The sequence below is a fragment of the Sorex fumeus genome, unplaced genomic scaffold (assembly GCF_029834395.1).
Source record: "Sorex fumeus unplaced genomic scaffold, SorFum_2.1 ptg000072l, whole genome shotgun sequence".
In the NCBI taxonomy this organism is placed as follows: Eukaryota; Metazoa; Chordata; class Mammalia; order Eulipotyphla; family Soricidae; genus Sorex; species Sorex fumeus.
Window position 1 is genome coordinate 46,491,127 of NW_026606129.1, and position 21,771 is coordinate 46,512,897.

At 49.0% G+C, this 21,771-nt stretch overlaps 1 protein-coding gene across 1 annotated transcript in view; it reads left to right on the top strand.

Moving 5' to 3' along the window:
• The window catches only part of EXOSC7 (exosome component 7), a 32,214-nt gene that overhangs the window by 2,786 nt on the left and 7,657 nt on the right, over window positions 1–21,771 (top strand). The window contains exons 2-5 of the mRNA XM_056129526.1: window positions 9,427–9,528; window positions 10,000–10,094; window positions 18,920–19,085; window positions 20,885–20,955. Of these exons, the coding sequence (XP_055985501.1) occupies window positions 9,427–9,528; window positions 10,000–10,094; window positions 18,920–19,085; window positions 20,885–20,955 (434 nt within the window). The remainder of the gene's footprint in view (window positions 1–9,426; window positions 9,529–9,999; window positions 10,095–18,919; window positions 19,086–20,884; window positions 20,956–21,771) is intronic.

The window sequence follows — 21,771 nt, forward strand, 5'->3', positions numbered from 1 at the left end:
GTTGGGGAACCAACAAAGATGTTGAGGGGCTAAAAAATCAGCAACCATAGTGAGTAGCTACTGCTCATGGGCCAAGTGGGGCCACAGAATTAGAGCAGTATGGAAGAAGAGTAGCCCCGCAGAAGCTGCGTTCTTGGGTAGATGGAGGCCCTTGTCAGAAAAGGCCCTGCAGCGTAGGGGTGTGTGTGTGGAGAGAGTACTGTCTGAACTGGTGCCTTCCACTGGCCAAACCAAGTCAGAAGAGGGACAAGTGAGGTCCGGGGACATGCAGTTTGACAGCTGTCCACCCCATGTATGGTACACACACATCAGGGCAAAAAAGGAGGCGAAGGATCGGAGTCGGGGGTGGTCTGAGCACATGGAGAGAGTGATGAGTTAGTGCTGCAGTGTGTGGTCTGGTTGGTTTCTAGTGAGCAACCTCAGCGTTTGCAGACTGAGATGTTGCATTTGTATTGGATAAGTATCATGTCTTACTCATCTCAGTGACTCTTGAGTGCAGTCCTGTGTCATCTATAATCTCTGTAGAGGTGGAACTGAGGTCACCCCGTATCTTATTCTGCATCACTGGGTCAGTGCTGGGAAGCTGTGATTTGACTCCAAATTTCACTGCACAGCCCGGACATGATGTGGCTGGTGTACGTCGTCATGTTCCGGTCTTGAGTGAGGTCCAGAGGCTGAGGCTGAGGCTTCTCATTTTCCTTTCTCCTCTGATTGCCTGTGGGGAAACAGGAAGGATGAAGGAAGTCCCAACTCCCCCTCCCCATTTTTGCTTTCAGAGAGTATACAACATAGAGTGCTGTATTATCGTTATAGCTAGTACTTTTCCCACATTGGTTGTAGATTCCTTTAGAAATAGAAACCCTGGCTCACTCTTCAAGCCCGTGTTCTCCCTTGAACACGCATCCTCTCTGTTTACAGTATTCCAAAATTTGCAGGCAGGTTTCAGGATTTGGGGAATCTAGGGCTTGATAATCCTTTTTTGCTGACTAGATATGTGTGTTCTCTATCCATGAGGAGACATTCCTAACCTGCATCGTAACTTGGGGATTGTGAAGCTATGATGTGTGTTTTCTTCTCACCCCAAAGTCCAGAGACCCAGCCTTGGGCCTTCAGATTTCCTGGGCCTGGAGCCTGGGAGTGGGAATTTCACAGAGTCTTGGCAGGTCTGTGGAGATCACCAGAGACTGGCCCCAGGCCCCCACCTAGGTCTCTTGTCAGGTTATATGGTTGTGGATTTTAGGCTCTGGTGGGGAGGCGAGGGATTATTCAGTCACCCCAAGAGAAAGGGAGTTCATTTGACCCAGCAATACCACCCCTGGGAATATATCCCAGAGAGGCAAAAATGTATAGTCGAAGTGACATCTGCACTTGTTTGTTCATTGCAGCACTCTTTACAATAGCCAGAATCTGGAAAAAACCGGAGTGCCCAAGAACAGATGACTGGTTAAAGAAACTTTGGTTCATCTACACAGTGGAGTACTATGTAGCTGTTAGAAAAGATGAAGTCATGAATTTTACATACAAGTGGTACCACATGGAAAGTATCATGCTAAGCGAAATGAGTCAGAAAGAGAGGGATAGACATAAAAAGATTGCATTCATCTGGGGGACATAAAGTAACAAAATATTAATTAATACCCAAGAATAGCCGAGATCAGTACCAGGAGGATTACTCCATGGCTTAGAGGCCAGCCGGGCACTCTAGGGGAAAGGGCAGCTCAGATAGAGAAGGGAGCAGCACCAAATAAAGGGTGTTTAGAGGATCTTCCCAGGAGGGGAAATACAAGTTGAAGGTAGACTATGGACTGAACATGATTGCCACTCAATACCTCTTTTGCAGACCACAACACCCAAAAGGAGAGAGAGACCAAAAGGGAATGCCCTGCCACAGAGGCAGGGTGGGGTGGGGGAATGGGTGTGGGAGGGATACTGGGATCCATGGTGGTGGAAAATGGGCACTGGTGGAGGGATGGGTACTTGATCATTGTATAATAGAAACCCAAGCACAAAAATTTGTAAATCTACAACTGTACCTCATGGTGTTTCACTAATAAAAATTAAAAAGAAAGAAAGAAAGTTGAAACACCAGAAAAAAAAAGAGAGAGAAAGGGAGTTTGTGGTAAGGGCGAGCAAGGTGGTCCTGGGGCTCTGCATCTCGAACCGTGACCACATGGTCTGTGTGACCGAGTGCCTGTCTTTGGGTCCCTGCCGACCCCTTGGTTCTCTCTGCTATGGTGTTTCCCTTCACCTTAGCCATTTCTGTCCAGCTTCCTTCTGCCAGGGTAAAATCCTCACCACCCCTCCACTCTTGCCTTTCCTCTCGAGTGGCCTCTCCAGCCCACCTCCACATCCTGACCTGTCAGCTCCCCTTCAGCTCCTTTCTTCTCTCAAGTGTTCTCCAGCTCAGACGTGAGATCCTAAAGGAGAGACTCCATCTCGTGCCCCAAGAGCTGATGACTCTGGATTGTTTGCTGGGGGTGGGGGTGGGAGTGGGGCACAGCACGGAAAAGGAAGACCCAGGCCCCGCCTGGCCCAGCTGTGATTGAGCTGGGAATCTGCTGTTCTCTTTGGCTGTCTCAGATCTCAGTCCCTCTCAGAGCCACTCAGATGTGGCCCTTTCAGCCCCTCTCACAGCTGGAGCAGCCCCTGGGATTCTTGGTTTTGAGCAGTCACCTTTCTGAGGAGCATGGGGCATCCAGTCGATCTTGGCAGGTGAAATTAGGAATATCGTTGACTTCAGCCTGCAGAGCCTGTCCTCATGGGTTCCCTTACTGAGGGGTTTGCTCTCTGGTGCTGAGGCAGTTTGTCTCGGTCTCCTGCACAAGTCAAAGCCACGCAGTGGGACTCACGTAACCTCAAGGCCACTTGAGCCTGGAAACCTCTTGTGCGGGGTTAATGGAGCCACGGTTGTCTGTTTTTAGTATGTGCCCCAGCACAGGGGGTCCCCTGTGGGCCGCAGTGTGCTCAGGGCTTCCGTTCAATCATTATGGTTTGGGGATTCTCCCGTGTCTCTGCAAGGGTGAGGGGGTTCCCACTTTCCCAGTGGAAAGGGCCACTGAGGAACTGTTTTAATTCACAAAACTGGTGTGCGAGAGCCAGTATTGAAGCCTGGATGGAGGGTGGTTCCAGAGAGGCATGGCACGGCTCACCTCTCCCCACCCACCCCTCCATGCCTCCCTAACCCCTCAGGAGATGTGGGGAACAAGGGGAGAGTTTCCTGGAGCCTTCCTGGCAGCCAGAGCCCTTCCCTTGGAGAGATGCTTCTCTCGCTTTCCTCTGCTGAGGGCAGGGCTTCGCGCCAAGTCCTTGTCTGTCTATTGTGGACTCGATTGATTTTTCTAGTGGAACTTGCAGTTCAGGCAATCCCTTCTGAAGTGTTTACACATGGACTAATTCCTTTGCTCCTGAGTCCTGCATTCAAGTTGAAAGTGTGGCAGACTTCAGGCCCTGAGCCAGGCTAAACAGGTTAGTGCAACATTTCCTCAGCCTTTTATGAGGAAAACTAGATTTACAAAGAACTTTTCCCCAGTACAGTGATCCCCTGGACTCACTTTGGGCTTTTTGGTTTGTTCTTTATTCTTTTAGCGATTTTTTTTTCTATGAAAAGAAACATATAGAGTAAATAGTAAAATATAATAAAATATCTAATGCATAATTTAGCCAGGGATGTGACTCAGTTGTAAGCATTGGTCTTACACGTATAAGGTGCTAGGATTGATCCCTGGAACTATTTTAAAAAACGAAAAAAAAAGCATACCACATTTTGGGAAGGAAATGTGTAATTTTTTTTTTCTTTTTGGGTCACACTGGGCGATGCACAGGAGTTACTCCTGGCTCTGCACTAAGGAATTACTCCTGGCAGTGCTCAGGGGACCATATGGGATGCTGGGAATCGAACCCAGGTCAACCGCGTGCAAGGCAAACGCTCTACCCGCTCTGCTATCACTCCAGCCCCCAAATCTGTAATTTTTAATCTTGTGTCACCTGATCCTTGAGATCCCAGTTTTCTTCAACTCCACCTGAGAACCAATGAATTGTCTCCAAAGAGTCTGTGATGAGATCTTCCAGGGTGAGGGATATTTGAACCCAGTAGGTGGAGGCCCTGGAGCCTCCCTGGTGTTAAAAGGTGTTCTTGTCACCAGTGGAGCCCTCTGGGAGAGCCCAGCCAATTCCTTCTTTAGGGAGGCCTTTGTGAGCTTCGTTACGCACTGAGGAGACACTGGCACAAGGAGAGATCTGACTCGGATTCAAAATCTGGCAGTGTGACAAGCATCAGTTATTTCAGCATCTTTCAACGCCTGTGTTACAGGGTAACTGTGAGGATTAGATGTGATGATTTGGTCATGTTCCCAGCAGAGGTTGGTATATAGTAAGTGTACATTAAGTAGCTCTCTTTAATTTTCACATATAGCTGTGACTGTTTTCATTTATAAATCTATACTATTAGAGAAGCACCTTTGAGATCATTTATAATGATGTCACCAGTTGCATGTGTTTTTCCTCACTGCTCTAAATACTCCAATACCACCTGGATTGGTACCATTCAGCTCAGTTCTGTCACTGTTCATCTAACAGTAGGGCTAAATCCAGAGACTGCTCCTACTTCAGATGCCAGTCTCAAGTTCCAGGTTTTTCCTCTGCTTTTGGCTTTTTGTTTTGGTTCGGGGTGGGGGCAACACACTGGCAGTGCTTGGGGGCTACTCCTGGTTCAGTACTTGGGGAACCATGTGTGCTGGTAATCGAACTCAGACTTCCCACATGCAAAAAGCATATGCCCAAGCCCATTGTGCCCCAGTTATTACTTCTTACTGGTGATGTATCAAAAGTTCAAGGAGGCCAGAGTGATATTACAGTGGGTAGGGTGTTTGCCTTGCAAGCAGCTGACCCAGGTTCAGTCTCTGGCATCCTGTATGCTCCCCTGAGCACTGCTTGGTGTGGTGCAAAAGAAGAAAAAGAAGTTCTTTAACTGCCTCTTCCAATTAACTTACTCAAGTGGCCCACAGACTCTGAAAGCCAGTTTACCCACTAGGTTATGAGTTTCGAAGGATATTAAAGGCTGTAAATCAACAGTTGGATGAAGAAATACCTAAGAACGGGTTCCCCCAAAAAGAACTTTTGTTCCCACAGGGTTTGGGACTCAGCATGGTGACCTGTGCAAGCTTTCTGTTTCTCTTATGGGAGGCCTGGATTTCCTTCTTTGAGGCTCTCGTGGAGCCTTCATTGGCTAGTGAATAATTACGCTGCAGCCCTTTTCTCTTCTTGGAAAAAAGGGTGTGTGTGTGTGTGTGTGGAAGGGGAAATAGAATGTCCCAGCCCTGTAGTCAAGGTTGGCTTTCCAGGAGCCCTTCCCCTCCCCACCTCCAGGACTTTCTGGAAGTTATCTTTAACCTAAAAATATCCTACGTTCTGGAGTGGTTGAAAGGGGCTTGTTACAAGAGACAAGACACTATTCACCTTCTTGGCTTCACATTGATTTCAGAAACCGAAGACCGAGGCCAGTTGTCATGGGGAAGATGCTCCCATTGCGCTGAGCACCCAGGACATTCTAAGCTGTGAGCTAGGAACTCTGGATGGCACAAATACTCTGATTATGACATGACAAGGCACACCATTTCACACACTCTCCCTCTCGTACCTGTGAGGCAGGAGCTTGGCCTCAGGCAAGAAGCCAAACAGTGACGTGGAGCTGAGGAAGGGATCCTTGCCATGATGTTCTCTGCTGGGCATGCCTGGGGAACAGGGCAGATAAGGGCATCTCCGAGTTGCAGTATGGGAATCCTTCCGTGATGAGGGGCTGCACTGTGGGATTCTGCTGGGAGGCGCTTTCATTGCTTGTTGATTTCCCGTCTCTTGGGCTGGAGAGGAGATGGCCGCTAAGGAGGGAGTGGGCTGGGGTGGATGGGTAGCACAGGGCCTTCAGCCCCGCTACCACAAATATCCTCACCCCTGAGTTTTTACTGACTGTGATGTTTGTTTTCTCACCTTTAACAGTTGAGTGTGTGAAGGCGCTGAAACAAACACGACAGATGGTAGTAGTTAGTTCTGTGTAATGGAAACAGGCAGTGTTTTGCTTTCCTGCATTTAATTTCTCCAAATTAAAAAAAAAATCAGTCACATATGCAGTTAACGTGGCAATTTAAAGACAAGGTTTTGACAGTGACATACTTCAAAACAGTGTTTTTTTTTTTTGTTTTGTCTTTTAAAAACATGTTGAGGAACATTGACCTTTTGAGAATCTCATAAAACAAATGCTTTCTTTTTTTCTTTTTGGGTCACACCCAGCAATGCTCAGGGGTTACTCCTGGCTCTGCACTCAGGAATCACTCCTGGTGGTGCTTGGGGTACCATATGGGATGCTGAGGATTGAACCGGTGTCGGCCGCATGCAAGGCAAACACCCTACTCACTGTACTATCGCTCTGGCCCATGAGTGCTTTATTTTTCTGAGAAACTGTACTCTCAAAAAAAATGTTTCTAAAGAATGAGAAGGGTCTCTGGGTGCTGTTGTGGATGGGGTTGATTTCTTGCACGGGCATTGTCGAGTGTTTTAAGTGTCTGTAGGGGACAGTATCTAAAACACCCATGTCTGCTCACTTGTGCAAAGGAAGTGCAGGGAAGACAAACCAGTGACCAAAGAACTTGGTTCACTGCTTGGGTGGCTGGGAGATGTGGAAAGTAGGTTGGGGGAGAATGGAATGAAGGGAGAGGCCTGTTTCTCGGACCACACCATTTCTGGAAGCCTCGACTGTTCCGCATACCCACAAAGGAAGGACTGATGATTAGCCAGAATAGCAGATCTCCAGGTTGGAACCCGGGTGAATCAAACAAGAACGGAGTAACAGGATTGAAGGATTTGGGGGGCAAGGGTGGCAAGTAGGGAAAGACTTGGAAAATGGTATTTGACTGGGTAGTAGACAAAGAACGTCTTACAAACACTATGTTCATATGTTTTTTATAGGGGTAAACATTAACAATTTGAAATGACTTTATACTAAAAATTAACACAGATACATTAAAATGTAGTAGATAATTGAAAGTCAGGTTTTTGACTGAGATGTTACATATGACAAAGGAAGATTGTGGTATGAAATTGGAATCTTAGCAATGTGAACACCTGACTTATTTGTTATTAAAATTTTTTGCTCTGGAAAGAAAGATGGCAGCCGCATGGGAGCCTTGTGGAGAGCCAAGTATGAGCCGGGGGTGTTGGGGCGACTAAAACCTCATGGGAAGGGGGGCGTTCCGGCCCGTCCTTCATGCCCTACCAAGGTCACTAGTTGCCCCCCACGAGCGGCTCTCCGGCACGGCCACGACTCCAGAGCACAGAAACCAATCTCTCAATTATCTGACTTTCAGTAGAAATACTTCCAGGGTTAATAAGTAAAATAGCAGAAATCCAAAACCAACATCATTTAATTCTTGAACCCAGCTGTAGAAAGCAAATCATTTCACAATGCTTTTTCAGCATGTCTGATTTGGGGGGGGGGGGGCGGTAAACTCTAAATAATGGTGCATCTTTTATTGAAACAATGAATCTAGTCAAAGCAGATAGAGTGTTAACTAGAATTCATCTGCCTCACAGGCATTGGGAGGGGTGGGAGGTGGGGGTTTATTAGGGTTCTTCGTGGTGAAAAATAAGTATTGGTAAAGGGAAATGTGTTTGATATTTGCATGACCGAGACCTAAACCTGAAAGCTTTGTAACTTTTCCCACAGTGATTCAATAAAATAAATAAATTATAAAAAATAAAATAAAAATTAAAAAAATTTTTGGTTTGGGAGTCACTTCTAGCTGCGTTCAGCATTAATTCCTGGCTCTGTACTTAGGGATCACTCCTGCCAGCCTCAGGGAACCATATGAGGTACCAGCAATCAACCACAGGCTGGCTGCGTGCAAGGCAAGCACCCTTTCTGCTGTACTAGCTCTGTGGCCCCAACAGCTGGCTTTTTGCATTTAATTTAATTAATTAATTAATTAATTTGTCATTTTGGGTCACACCAGTGATGCTCTCGGAGTTATTCCTGGCTCGGCACTCAGGAATTATTCCTGGCAGTGCTTGGGGGGCCATATGGGATGCTGGGGATCGAACCCAGGTCGGCCGCATGCAAGGCAAGGACCCTACCCACTGTACTATTGCCCTGACCCCAACAGGTGGCTTTTTAATAGGTAAGAGGATAGATACAGAAATAAACAAGGGTGTGTCTATTTCAGGTTAGTATGCAAGCACAGGTTTTCTAGCTGGATTTGCTGTGTAGTGGCGGCTGTGAATAGCAATGCCCCTTCTTAGTGCTGAGATTCTGTAGGTATTTGGGAGCAGGGGATGGGGCGTGGGTTGGAGCTGCATCTGGTGGTGCTCAGTGGGCCATGTGTCAAGTATCAAACCCAGGGTTCCAGCATGGATAGCATAGCCTCAGCTTTTTGAGCTATCTCTCTAGCCCTGGATCAGAATTTTTAAGTGTCATTCTTCAGTTGAAGGGACTAGGACTCCTTGGAGGAAGGACTGAAGCCAGAGCCTGGGGTAGCAGGCATGGGTGGCTGTGGTGGTGAGGACTGTTGGTGCATCAAAGTGGAAACCGACGTGTCCAGCACCAGTGGGCAGGGAAAATGTGAGTGCTGAGGGCAACTTGTCACGAAGTAAAGAAGTGCTCAGGGAAGATAGAGGGGCCAGTGAAAGAAGGCAGGTACGACCCCCAAGGAGTCCCCTCTGGGTTGCAAGGTGAATAGCAGTAGTGTTGGAGGAAGCACACTCGTTCCCTGTGATTTACAGCTGTTTAGGTCTTGACTTGATGTAAATGGGGAAAGGGACGGGCCTTTTATAGCCTTCCTGGAAAGGGTCCGAGAGTAGAGATTTGGGGCTGCTCACAGCACGGCACTCTGTAGCAAGTAGACATGGTGTGGACAGAAAAACAGGTCACAAAACAGTTTACAAAGCCCTGCACACCTCATTGTGTTTCCACTGTTCTGGATCATCCCTTTTTTAGAAGATACTAGTTGTTGTTTCAGGAGCTTGTTGGGTGGGGGTGATGAGTTATGAGAGCTCTGGCTACAGCTGAGACAGTGAAACCCCCAGCCCCGACAGTGCCTGCTTCTCAGGGTAAGTTCAGAATCGCATGTTGCAGCTCTCCTTCCAGTGCTGGGGCCGTGTCCCAGTTCTGTCTCATGGTCTGTCGTCTTGGCTGTGGGCCGAGCTGCAAAGAAAACGCAGCTTCAGTCACCCTCACTCTGGCACCGCCGACAAGTTGCTTTCCTTCCCTCGGTCTCCATTTCCTCATGGTGAATGGTGCTGTTGTTATTAGCTCTTGAGGACAGAATTTTGGATGATGCACTAAAGAAAAGGAAATTTGGTCCAGAGAAACACGCAGTGAATTGGTTTAGTAGTCTGTGGTTGGCGTGACCCCAGCGCCTCAGATTGTGCTGTCGCACTTAGGAAGACCTCCGCGTGGATGGCCGTGGCTGTGAGGACTATCGGTGCATCGAGGTGGAAACCGACGTGGTGTCCAACACCAGTGGGTCTGCCAGGGTCAAACTGGTGAGTACACTGGGCCAGAGTCCAGGCCTGGGAGAGGGATGGGCAGATCCTAGGGGGCCATTTGCTGGCCTCTCCAGCCTCTTCAAGTATGGAGTGTTCTGGGGATGTGGAAGAGATCCAAGCTGTTGAAGGGGGTTGGGGGATGGAGGGATCCACCTAGCAGTAAACCAGTGCTTTTCAAAGGAGGGGGCTTAGGATGTTCCAAGGGGGGCACAGGTAAAAATCTTGTGCATGGAAGGGTGTTCACTGCATGACATAAGGGATCAGCTGGCAGGGCAGGGCACCCAGGATGGAAACAAGGTCAGAAGCCAGCCGTGGTTGGAACAGGACTGAGAAACAGTCATCTCAACACTCACCTCCCCTTCTCGGAGGGCTGCTCTCAACTTCTGCCCCTCTTAGTCCCCAGGGAGGGAGGTGGCTGGGCGCCTGGTGGCCTGCCCAAGTCAAGGTCCTTGTTGCTTGTTTCTACAGGGTCACACAGACATCTTGGTGGGAGTGAAAGCAGAAATGGGGACCCCCAAGCTGGAGAAACCAAACGAAGGCTACTTGGAGTTCTTTGTCGACTGGTCAGTATCAAGCAGGTGTTTTGATTGTTTTGGTTTGGGGACCACACCTGGAGGGGCTCAGGGGACCAGTACGCAGTGTCAGGGACTGGACTAGGGTTGATGCATGCAAGACAGGCACCCTGTCTGCTGCACTATCCCTTCAGCCCCTCAGGCATATTTTTGAAAAGAAAAAAAATAAAAGATGAGGATTGCACCTCCACTTTCCTGTTGAACTCACTTCATTTTGTATTTATTTTGTCACTGGTGCAGCTAGCAGGCATGTGCTTCCTTTCTCCTGTGGTGGAGAGAGTCCCGCCTTTAGTCACCTGGTCCTTACCGGGCCGCATTGCCCCCACCGGGAAAGGCGGCTGCCTGCCTGGATCCCCACGCTGCGCTGGTGTGAGAGCCACTGGACGAGCATAGGTGTTATGGCATTGTCAGAAATAGAGCAGACCTGGTTCCTGAGGATCATTTGGCGTGATGCTCTGGAATGCCCTCTTCTGCTCTCGCTGGATGGACAGAGTTCTCAGGACTTGCTTGGCAAAGCAGCGACGGGGCAGCAAGGCAGGCAGTGTGGGCGCTGAGGGCAGCAGAGCTCAGTTGTCTCATCCTTGCCGCCTTGCTGCTGGCTTCCTTCTCTGGCCAGCCGTGCCGCCCCAGTCTTGGTTCTTTTCTCTTCGTGCCTTCATGTCTTTATCCAGAGGGACCCCATTACAGCTGTGGTGAGGTGCAAGTGAGAAGCTCAAGACAGCACAAAGCGCAGTGACTACTCCCATAAACATTCTTCCTCTCCCTTTTGTTACGCCTCCTTCTCAGGGCAAGGACTTTTTTTTTTTTTTACTAGGTTGCTGGCACAGTCTCATCTTCTTTTTATAACTTCTACTTCTAGCCAGGTGGCAACAACAGCCCCCCCACCCCACCCCTGCCGCCCTTTTATAAAAGAGTTTTTGGGTCACACCCAGCACTGCTCTGGGCTAACTGCTGGCTCTGTTCAGGGATCACTCCTGGTGCTGGGGGGACCAGATGCAGTCCTAGGGATTGAATTGGGGACAGCCCTTTGCACCGCAAGGGTCTTAAACCCTGTACTCTCTCTGGCTGCCATTTTTTTAAGAAAGGAAATTATTATTTAGGCAACATGGTTTGCCATCCTACTCATGGTATGGGTCACGCATAAAACATTCCAGTGCCACACCCTCCACCGTTGTCAGTTTCCTCCACCATAGTCCCGGTTGGCCTCTCTTAGTCTGTGCATCCCACCACCATCCCCTCCTAGCTCACCCCACATCCCCCGGTCCCTGTGAAAAGCTTCCTGCTGAAGACCAGGTCTGTTTCTGTTGCCTCTGGGCATTTGTTGTTGCCTTACTATGTTTCTTTATATCCCACATACTAGAGAGATCACTCTGTGTCTGACCTTCTTCTAACTTCACTCAGCACCATGCTCTAGATCCATCCATATAGCAGATTGCATGATTTTGTCTTTTCTTTTAATCAAGTAGTACTCCATTGCGTATATGTATCATATTTTTCTTTCTGTTCTTCCACACTTGGCACACTTCGGCTGTCCATCAGTCTGCTTTTTAGTTTTTATGTTTAAGTCACACCTGGCAGTGCTCAGGGCTTAATACTCCTGACTCTGTGCTCAGGGATCACTCCTGGGACTGGGTGGACAATAGGGGGTGCTGGGGAATCAAACCTGGGTAGGTTATGTGCACGGCACACTCCTTAACTCCAGTACTGTCTCTCCAGCCCCAGAATTGAAAAACATTTTAACCATCTCCTCGCTTCGCTGTTGCTCTTGCAATGCCCCGGATCCCACACACCCACCCTCTCACATATGGAACCTCACAAATGGCACTCATGCATCTTTCAGTTGTGGTGCTAAGCAGGGTCCCCACTCCTTCACTTGTCCTCACACACCTGGCTGTGATGTGGGCAGCCAACCACTTTGCAACTTTTTTTTCCTTTTTCTTTTTTTTTTATTTTTTGCTCTTTGGGTCACACCCGGCGATGCACAGGGATCACTCCTGGCTCTGCACTCAGGAATTACCGCTGGCGGTGCTCAGGGGACCATGTGGGATGCTGGGAATCGAACCCAGGTCGACTGCGTGCAAGGCACATGCCCTACTCACTGGTGCTTTTGCTCCAGCCCCAACTTTGTGGCTTCTTGAGGTGGAGCATCAAGCTCATTAGCTCACACCTCATCCCCGGTGTATGATTCTGGTACTGTGATGGGAACGCCGCCCCCCCCCCCCCCCCCCATGAGATTTATTTGCTGGAAGGACTCACAAGACTGAGCACGTAGTTGGCTCCCAGCAAAAAAGTCACAGCAATAAAAGTGCAGTCTGTTGGCAATCCTTCTGCCTGAGAAAACCTATTTGCTACTCAGCACCCAAGTGAGATCAGTTTTGGGGAGGCACCACTGACTTCCAGCATGTACCAGAATTTCAAACTCCTTGAAAGGAAGCGTCGAGCTTAAAGCACGTTACCTGTGCATTGAGGCACACCGGGGCTGTGTTGGGGTTCTGAGAGCACATTCCCAGGTGTGCTGCGGACCACTGTTAGGGACAGACCACCTGCCCCACGGCATCAGCCCTTCCCTGCAGATGCTTGCCAACACCTGTAGGGGGAGCTACGGTCTTTCAGCCGCACTTCCCAGTGCCAGAGTTGATCCTCCCATCATGCAAGCACCAGCTCTGGAGGGCTGTTGCTGTTCATGTCTCTGACCACTTTTCCGCTGGCCTCTCCCTTCCTCCTGCCCCGGGCCCGCATGTGTGTCCTGCTTCCACCCAGCTGCTCTCACCAGTCTTTGTTCAGGGGATCGGGGGATTGGCTCGTCCTTTGCCGAACTGGATGAGTGTGATATTACGCCTTACTTCGCCTTTGGAGGGAGGAAACTGTCCCTCCTGCTCGTGATCTGTCTCACAGTCCCCGGGCCACAGACCCGTGTGTCCTTGGAGCTATCATTCATTCTCCTCGTCTGTCTCTCATCATCTTCGTCATTCCCCTTGGGCAGACCCGCCACACCCGGGGCCCTTGGTCTAGGAGACATGTTCATTGTAGCTCCATGTCTGAACAGGCTCCAGGTTAGCCGTGCTCTTGGCCTTCTGTCCCTACTGTCCAAGGGGGTGGCTCCAGCTGCTCTAGGAGGGGAGCCTCTAGCTGAGACACAGTCCTGCCTTGCGGGCCCTTTACTCCCTAGTAAGGTTTGGGTTCCCCGCCCCCCCCCCCCCCCCCCCCCCGTAAGCCTTAGGAGCTCCAAAAAGGTCCAGAAACGCCTGTCTGCAGTAGTTCTTCAGAGTCCCTTCTAAAAAATGTTTGCCCTTCTTTTTAAAAGTTGACTTCTCATTAAATTACAGTGTTGTGGAATTTCAAGGGTGATGGCTATCAGTCTTCTTTTTTGTGCTTTAGGACATGTGATTTACCACTGAACTGTGTCTCTGGCCCCTCAACTGTTTTCTGTGGATGATGGTGTCAGGGTGGCCATTGCTGCCTGTTTGGGCTGACTCCATGAGTGTGACCAGACCAGCGGGGGTGGGTCACCAGGAGAGGGTCAGGAAATCCCGTGTTCCGACCGAGCACTAAGGCTGCCCCCTTTATTAGAACCTCACTCAAGTCTTCAGGAAGCAACTCTTAAGAGTGCGAACAAACACACCCTTTTCTTCTGATCCCAAGAATAGGGGGGTGGCCACCGGGTGCCTCTGATTATGCCGGGCAGTGCCAGCGCTCAGAAACTCAATTGCTCTTCTGCTAACTCATTCTGCTGTGGTTTTGCCTGCTTGACTAATGGATGGACCCGAGGTAGACCTGACTTCCACCCTTGCGGTTCTCCTGGTGTCTTGGGGACACTGCCTGGCAGCGGGGAGACTTGGGGCTCCTGAGCACTGCTGCAGAGGTTCCCGGCAGCCTCTCACTCAACTGCAGACTTGCACCTTCTGACTCCAGTCTCATGGTTTTGCTTTCTTTGTTTTGTTGGTTGAAGCCTCAGAGTGAGCCTTTAAAAAAAAAAAAAAAAACCACTTTGGTTTTTTGGCTTTTGATATTTGTTGTTTTGCTCAGGACTTATTCCTGACTGTGTGCTCAGGGATCACCCCTGGTGGGCTTGGGGACCATATAGGGTGCCAAGGATTGAATCCAGGGCTTCCACATGCAAGCAAGTGTCCTACCTGCTGTACCTTTCAAAGAACCTGGTTTCTATCTGAAGCCCAGAGGACAGTAAGTGGCCCTCGAGTGCCCCTGAGGACTGGCCATCATGTGCCAGTTCTCAGAACCACTCAACCCCTGTGGTTTATCTTGGTTTTTCTCAGCCTTTTTTCCAGTTGTAGCCCTCTCCAACCTTGTTTGCTTTCAGGGGCCATCCTGTTGTACTGGTTGATCCCTTCTTGTGGTGTGGGCCCCTATTTACTCAGTTTTCACTTGTGGCCTTTTTGGAATATCCTAAGAGTTCTCAGGGGGCCATCTGGGGCAAGTTGACAAATGGCTGGTTTAGCCTCTCAAAAACCTGTGTGTTTTAACTGGGAGGTTGAAGGGAACATGTTCAGTCGTGAATGTTTTAGTTGTGAAACACTTGTTCTTTCCGTTTGGGATTGTCGGTATTTTTAGATGTGATCACTTGTATTTTTCAGTAGTGTTGAACCAGAAACTTAAGGTATTGAACTTAATATTGAACCATAATCTGAATTGGTGGGTGGAGCCCTTTGGTCTCAGTTCGTCACCTGTTTAGTGCTGCTTGAAGGGGTCCTTGTGTTTCCCTGAAGCCCTGGGTGTGGATGCAAAGCAGAGAGGCAACCAGCAGAAGCCTTTTGGAGCTCTTTGTAACCTGAAAGGCTCCAGAGCTGCTACAAAAAAACTCACCCAGAAACTTCAAACAAGGGCCTGCAGTGGAAAGTTCATAGTAGACTGTCATGTACCTGTGCTTCTGGCTCCTAGGAGGGAGCATGCACGCAGGAAGACGCAGGCATTAGGACCCGCCAGGGGCTCCTGACTCAGGCTGGGGAAGGCCCTGAGCTAGGCCGGCTCCAGGGACCCACTCAAACACTTTTTCTACTCAGGGCCTGGCCTGGCTTGGCTTGGCCTGGCCTGGCCTGGCCAGGCAGATTTTCAAACTACATTGATTGCAAGAGCAACAAGGAGCCTAGTGTCTGAAATCCCATCCCAGGTAGATAACGACTCATCATCCTCTCCCTTAAACCAAGACTGTGCCAAGAAGGTGGATTGAGGTGATGAGTCAGGAGAGGCAGGGAACTGGGCGGGGCAGCGTTCCCAGGACTCTCATTAGTTTATCTGGCTCAGGCCATGATTTCCCCGCAGCCCAGGATGGAGGACTGGGTCTTTCTTCATGATGGATCAAGATTGGTTTTGGTAGCTGTAAGTTTAGAAAGCACTTGGTATTTTCCCCATGGGAATGGTGGAGTCCCTGGTGGACAGGATCTAATTCTGGGGCCTGCACTTACCAGCCTATGTTCTTGCTCTTTAAAAAAAAGATTTCTTGTGCTTAATAGAGGAGCTCTTTATTGAGGACTCCTTTAGTGTGCGTTCCTTGATGCCAACATCTGTAGGCTAGTATTAAGTCTGACCCCCCAGAGTGCCCATGCATTACCTTGAGGTATAAGACAGGGCAGAGGACTTATACCTCTGGTCTGGCTGAGGTTGGGCTACAGCCTGCGACGAGCAGGTGGAGATACACCTCCAGCCAGAGTTTAGCAAGAATGGCAAGAGAAGAGGGCCTGGCCGCCTAATCACTGTGTGATGTTGAATAAATTGCGTAACCTTTCTGTGTCTCAGTTTCCTTGTCTCTTAAATGGGATCATAATAGTCCTTGGCTTGTAAGACTATTACATGATTATTACATCCAAAGTACTGAGTGATGTTTGGCATACAGTAAGTATTCAAAGAGGTGCTTGAGGTTTTGTTTTCCTCCTAGTAAAATGAGTGCGGGACCACATGTGCCTGCATGTTATATGGCCCATGGGAGGATCCCTGGCTTGTTTTTAATTGGTTTATTTTGGCTTTGGGACCACACCCAGCAGTGTCAGTGCTTACCTCTGTCTCTGTGCTCAGGAATCACTCCTGGTGGTGCTCAGGGAATAGGGTCAGCTGCTTGCAAGGCAAGTGCCTTACCCCCTCAACTATCTCCCCACCCCTTCAACTTTTATAAATTCAGTCAACCAGATCACAGGCAACAGACCCAGGTTTGATCCCTGGAATCTCATATGGTTCTCCCGAATAACTCCAGGAATAATTGCTGAGTACAGAGCCAGGAGGAGTAACCCCTGAGCATCACTGGGTTTGGTCCAAAAAACTGGGGGCCTGGGGGGGGGGGGAATGCATGTATTATTGCTTTATAAGATTATTCTGTTTATAAGATTATTTCTTAGTTGCAGAAAATTCCAAGTAATTCTCCTGTGCTCTGCCATTTAGGCTTGGCTGTCGAAGTCAGGCGGCAGTGGGAGGAGTCTCTGCGTGGGTCTGGCGGGAAAACCTTGGCAGCACAAAGTTACTGGTTTTGTGTTCAAGGGGGTATGAAAACGCTTAGACAGAGTCCAAAAGTTTGGTGCAGTTTCCATCATTGCATATTCATTTCATGAGGCCATTTGTTCAGATGCCTTTGTTTTTTTTGGGGGGGGGGGGGGCGGGGTTGTGTATGTGTGTGTGTGCGCGCACGAGCGCGCGCGTGTGTGTGTGTGTGTGCGCAGGCTTGGGTTATGTTTTGGGATCACACCCAGAGCTGCTAATGGCTACTCTGCTCAGGGACCATATGTGGTGTCAGGGTTTGAACCAAGTACCTCCCCCTGGACCCTCACAGACCTCTTTCTGCCCAACTTTCTGAGAAAGTGGCCTTGTGCTCTGCGTACCTTTTGCTTCCCCCTCTGGCAGAATACAGGGTCTCTGGATTTTCTTCTGTTACTCACAGCACTGCCCATCCTGAACAATTTCTGTTTCTAGCCTCTTCCCAGTCAGACCATGTCCAGGACACCATCCAGACAAAGGAGCTTTCAACAAGCTTTAGTCTCATGAGCTCCTAGACTTCCTCTCTGGCTGGCTGTCAGCTACACTAAAACAATCATGTGCTTTAACAACTTTAAAAATGAGTAATGTTTCCACCTTTAAATTAGCCCACTGTTCAAAATGAGAGAGGCATCATTTTTCAGGTAGATTGATTTAGCCAGCTGAACCTGAAAAGTTCTGTAAACCATCCCTTAGGGCTGCGGAAGAGTCAATACTGGACTTCCTAGTAATTAGTCACACCCGAGAGGGTGTGGTTCACTTTATCAGGGAGAAACATTTTAGGCATAAATCTCTCTGCCTGGATTTGTCTGCACAGATCTGTAGAAATGTGTTTTGAAATGCTATAAAGATGGAACTTAATATTGATTGCTTAGTGTTTAAATTAGAAACAGGTTGTGTTCTGCTGTCTGTGCAAAATAAACTTGGTCCCTGGTGACTTGATTATTTCACCATAAATGAGTTGCTTTTCATGGCTCGGTGCCTGGGTCCAGCAGAGGCAGTGAGGGAACAGTGAGGTTGCTATGGCAATAATGAAGGGTCTCTTGGGAATTTAAGTTTCTGCTGGATCACAGCTTTAAAGGGAGGGTATATGAATGAAGAAGCAGAGTTAGCATACAGGGTACACTAAAATTAGAACGGACAAATGGGACATTTAATTCTAGTAGGTGAGATTTCTTTTAGCATTACATCAATGGACTTGGGCACTGCATTGGGCCTGAGAACAGATTTTGCTTTTGAAGAGTCCCTTTGCTTGTCAGTGGCCTGACCCTCCCCCTCTTTCCTCTTGCTTCTCAATCAGGTTTGAGATCTAGAGCCCTCAACCCTGATCAACATCCCTCTCCTCTTCTGTTCCTGCTATTGCCTCCCTAAGAGGAAAAACCCCCATCTTCTTGAGAGGTGCTCAGGGTCTGCCTCAGGCTGACCATCTTCCGGGTGAATGCATGGTCTGGAACTGAAGTCGTAATACATGATGAATGTCCCAGATGGGCTGGGTCCAGAAAGTGTTAATGTGTGACTGTGGAGACCGTGCTGAAATAACTGTTTCTTATCTCTCTGGACCATATTCATTATAGTGGAAATACTACTGGGATGTTGACTTATAGACTATGAAGAGTTTGTATGAAACTAAAGCTCTCAAAATTTCCTGTTAAATACTATTGAATGGTGCTTTGGGTTGATGGCTGTTTGTTCCTAAAGTAGTTGGGATTATCAGTATCAAAAAACCATACAGGAGGAATTTTTCTCTTGCAACACAGCACATAAAGTAAAAAGGAGAACCTAATATTTAATGACCCTTTTCATTTCGTTTTCTAACTTTTCAAGACTGATCATCTAAAAAATGTATGCCGTAAGCTCTAGTATACTTTCACACTTACCTTGTAAATCGTTCCAGTCTGATACGCACACTTACATAGGGCTCTTTGTTTCCAGAGTATGATGGGGCATTGTCAGGCCGAGCAAACAAAGATGTGTACCTAACATGACCCCTCTCTAAGCCAGACTGTTGGGTTTACTTGATCTCCTGAATTCCAGGCCTGCTGGAGAGTGTTTGCTCTCAAGACAAGAGTACTAATTATTGGCCAGTGCCCTCTTATCATTGCTCTTGTCTTTCTCTGGATAAGGATTGCTGTGTCATTTTGCCAAATTCTGGCCATGGGCCTGTCTGCCTATGGTGTGTGTCAGGGGGCTGTAGAAAGGGCAGCTGCCTCCTTCCTTTGTTTTAGTGACTTTGCTGAAGGTGGTCTTTTGCTCTTCTCCTCTTGCATGAGAAAACTCACAATGCCTTGACCCTTTGCTTTTGGTATTAGTAAAGACTCACCCCACTTTTTTGTTCCATTTAGTTCTGCCAACGCCACCCCTGAATTTGAAGGTCGAGGAGGTGATGACCTTGGCACAGAGATTGCTAACACCCTCTACCGGATATTCAACAGCAAGAACAGCGTTGACCGGAAGTCCCTCTGCATCAGTCCTCGGGAGCACTGCTGGGTTCTCTATGTGGACGTGCTAGTGAGTGCCGTGTTGGCGTCTGTGCTGGTCACCAGTTGGCCTGCTCTTCCTCCCACTGCTTTTCTTCTTTTGTTGCTTCCAACTCCCGGGGGGCGGGGGGGCAAGATGTCTCCTTTAATAATTTCTGTATATATATACACATACATATATGTGTGTACAAAGATATATACACATACATATATGTGTGTACAAAGATATATACAATATCATTTTATTAAAAAAAAAAGGTCAGATCATGGTAGCACTTAGGATTATCCATAGAAATCGTCAAGGGGAAACACCCAATAAACAAGAATTGCTTTCTTGGTGGTGCCAGGTTTAGTTGATGGGCAGGGTTTCCGCAAGTTGGCACACACTTCTATATGAATAAGTGCTGCTGAGCTCTAGGTTTGCATTTTCACTTAGTCCTTCTAAACATTTTGTGACAGTGCACTTTGATTTTCCCCTGTTGTTAGTGGGGAAAGGAAGACAGAATTGGAGGAACTAGTTCACGAGGTGTCAGTGGCAGGCTGGCTTGATGTCAGCGCCTGCTTGCCCTCACATGACTGCCCTCGCTTGAAAAGACCCCGTAGCCCACCTGTTCTCCTCCCGCATTTCCCAGGGCTGAACCCTGAGGCGCTGCCCCCTCCCTCAGACAGTCTGCGGCTCTTCCCGGAGTCTCCCCCAGCCAGCCTTCCATTTCCTCCCCACCACAGACTCCTCTGCTCCGATTTCCACACCGGAAGGCAGGTGAGGGGTTGGTTTCTCTCGCATGCAGTGACCTGAAGAACTGGGCCTGCCCAGCTACACAGAAATAACGGCCACCCAGGAAAAGCTGAAATGGAGTCTCGGGCCCAGGAGTCTAGGTGGCAGGCTCTCTGCGGGTGGGAGCAGAGTTGTTCAAGAATAGACTCTGGTGGAGAGTGCCAGGGACAGGGCATGGCCCAGTAGAGTGGTCCCTGCCTGCAGACCTGTCTCGGACACCTGCTCCCGCCTGCAACCCCTTCTGTGGGCCTGTGTGCACTGTCGGCTGCTTGTGATACCATGACCTGAGGATAGATCCTCTCTTTGCCCATTACCTGGCAGGCCACTTAGACAACAGCCTCCACTTGAGGGGCGGGGTGGGAAGAACTACCTGTTCCAGAAAAATAAACCACCCCTGCCCCTGCCAGCATAGCAGGCACATCGACCCCTTCCCTGCTCCCTCCCCCCCTCACTCCTGCTTTAGACTTCTCTGCCTTCTCCTTTTTCTTCTCACGCAAACCCAATTCCCTCCAACTGCCCCTCACAAAAAAGGGAATAAATAAAAACTGGGCCGGAGTAACAGTACAATGGACAGGGCACCTGCCTTGCCCTTGACTGACCTGGGTTCAATCCCCAGCACCTCTTAGGGTCGCCGGGGCCCTGCTGAGAATGCATATCCCTGAGCATAGCTAGGGGTGGCCCCAAAACAGAAAACCCAGCAGTGAGCCTGGTAGTAGCAGCCATGCTATCGCTGCCACCGTTTTCACTTGTTCCGAGACCACGCACAGTGCTAGCAATGATAAAGTACATTTACGGTGCAGTCGGGAGCTCTTTACTCTGGGCAAAGGAATCACACCCAGTTTCTCCTCCAGCGCAGCTGCAGTGGCAGGAGTGTCTGCGAGGAGATGCTCGCGGGCCAGAGGCGCTGAGAAGGGATTGTGGAGTGGGCCAGGAGACAGCTGCGGTCTTTGTTTGATAAACACTCAGTCGCTAGTTCCTTAGGAACCAGTGTTCTTTAATTGGGATGGTACTTGAAGTAACTGCTTGCTTTTTCTTCCCTCCTTGTTCTTTCTCAGCTGCTGGAATGTGGTGGGAATCTGTTTGATGCCATCTCCATTGCGGTCAAGGCTGCTCTTTTCAATACAAGGTAAGTCTTCCTGGAGACAGCCTCCTCCGTGGACCTGGGAAGACCCAGCAGATATTGGTATGGAACACTCACCAGTAGATGAAGATAGCCAGGGATTTTTGCATTGAAAATGGTGACATTTTAATTGAAACTCCAGAAAACACAGGTGTCATTTATGGATCCTTTCCTGTATTGTCATTTCCATAAAGAGGTACCAAGTAGAAAGTTCTTGGAAAACCACAAGGAAGCCAGTGTAGAAACTCACTGCAGGTCAGCACTCCAAATACAGATTCTGGCTAAAGTCAGCTCCATGTATGCTGGGGTTTGGCCTGTTCTCCTCTGCTGTCTCCTCAGCATTCCAGGGCGTAAGGCGTAGAAGGTGCTCACATTTTCTTTACATGGCCACAGCCATGTTCTTGGAGGATAGCAACCTGCCGTTTGGTACCACTGGTTTCAGATTCACAGGCTGTCTCACCGGGGACATGATGCTAAGCTTTGCGGTCAAGCTACCAGGTGACTGCTCGATGAATACACAGCCTGTCTCCCTCTTTTTTTTTTCTTTTTGGGTCACACCTGGCAATGCACAGGGGTTACTCCTGGCTCTGCACTCAGGAGTTACTCCTGGCGGTGCTCAGGGGACCATATGGGATGCTGGGAATTGAACCCAGGTTGGCCGCGTGCAAGGCAAACGCCCTACCCGCTGTGCTATCGCTCCAGGCCCTCCCTTCCCCCTCCCTTTGCAGCAGGTTCTTTGCGGAAGTGTCAGCATTTTGGAGTGAGCCTGGGTGGGGGTGTTCACTCCATGAAAGAATATGCACTGTGGTAATGAGGGGCCCT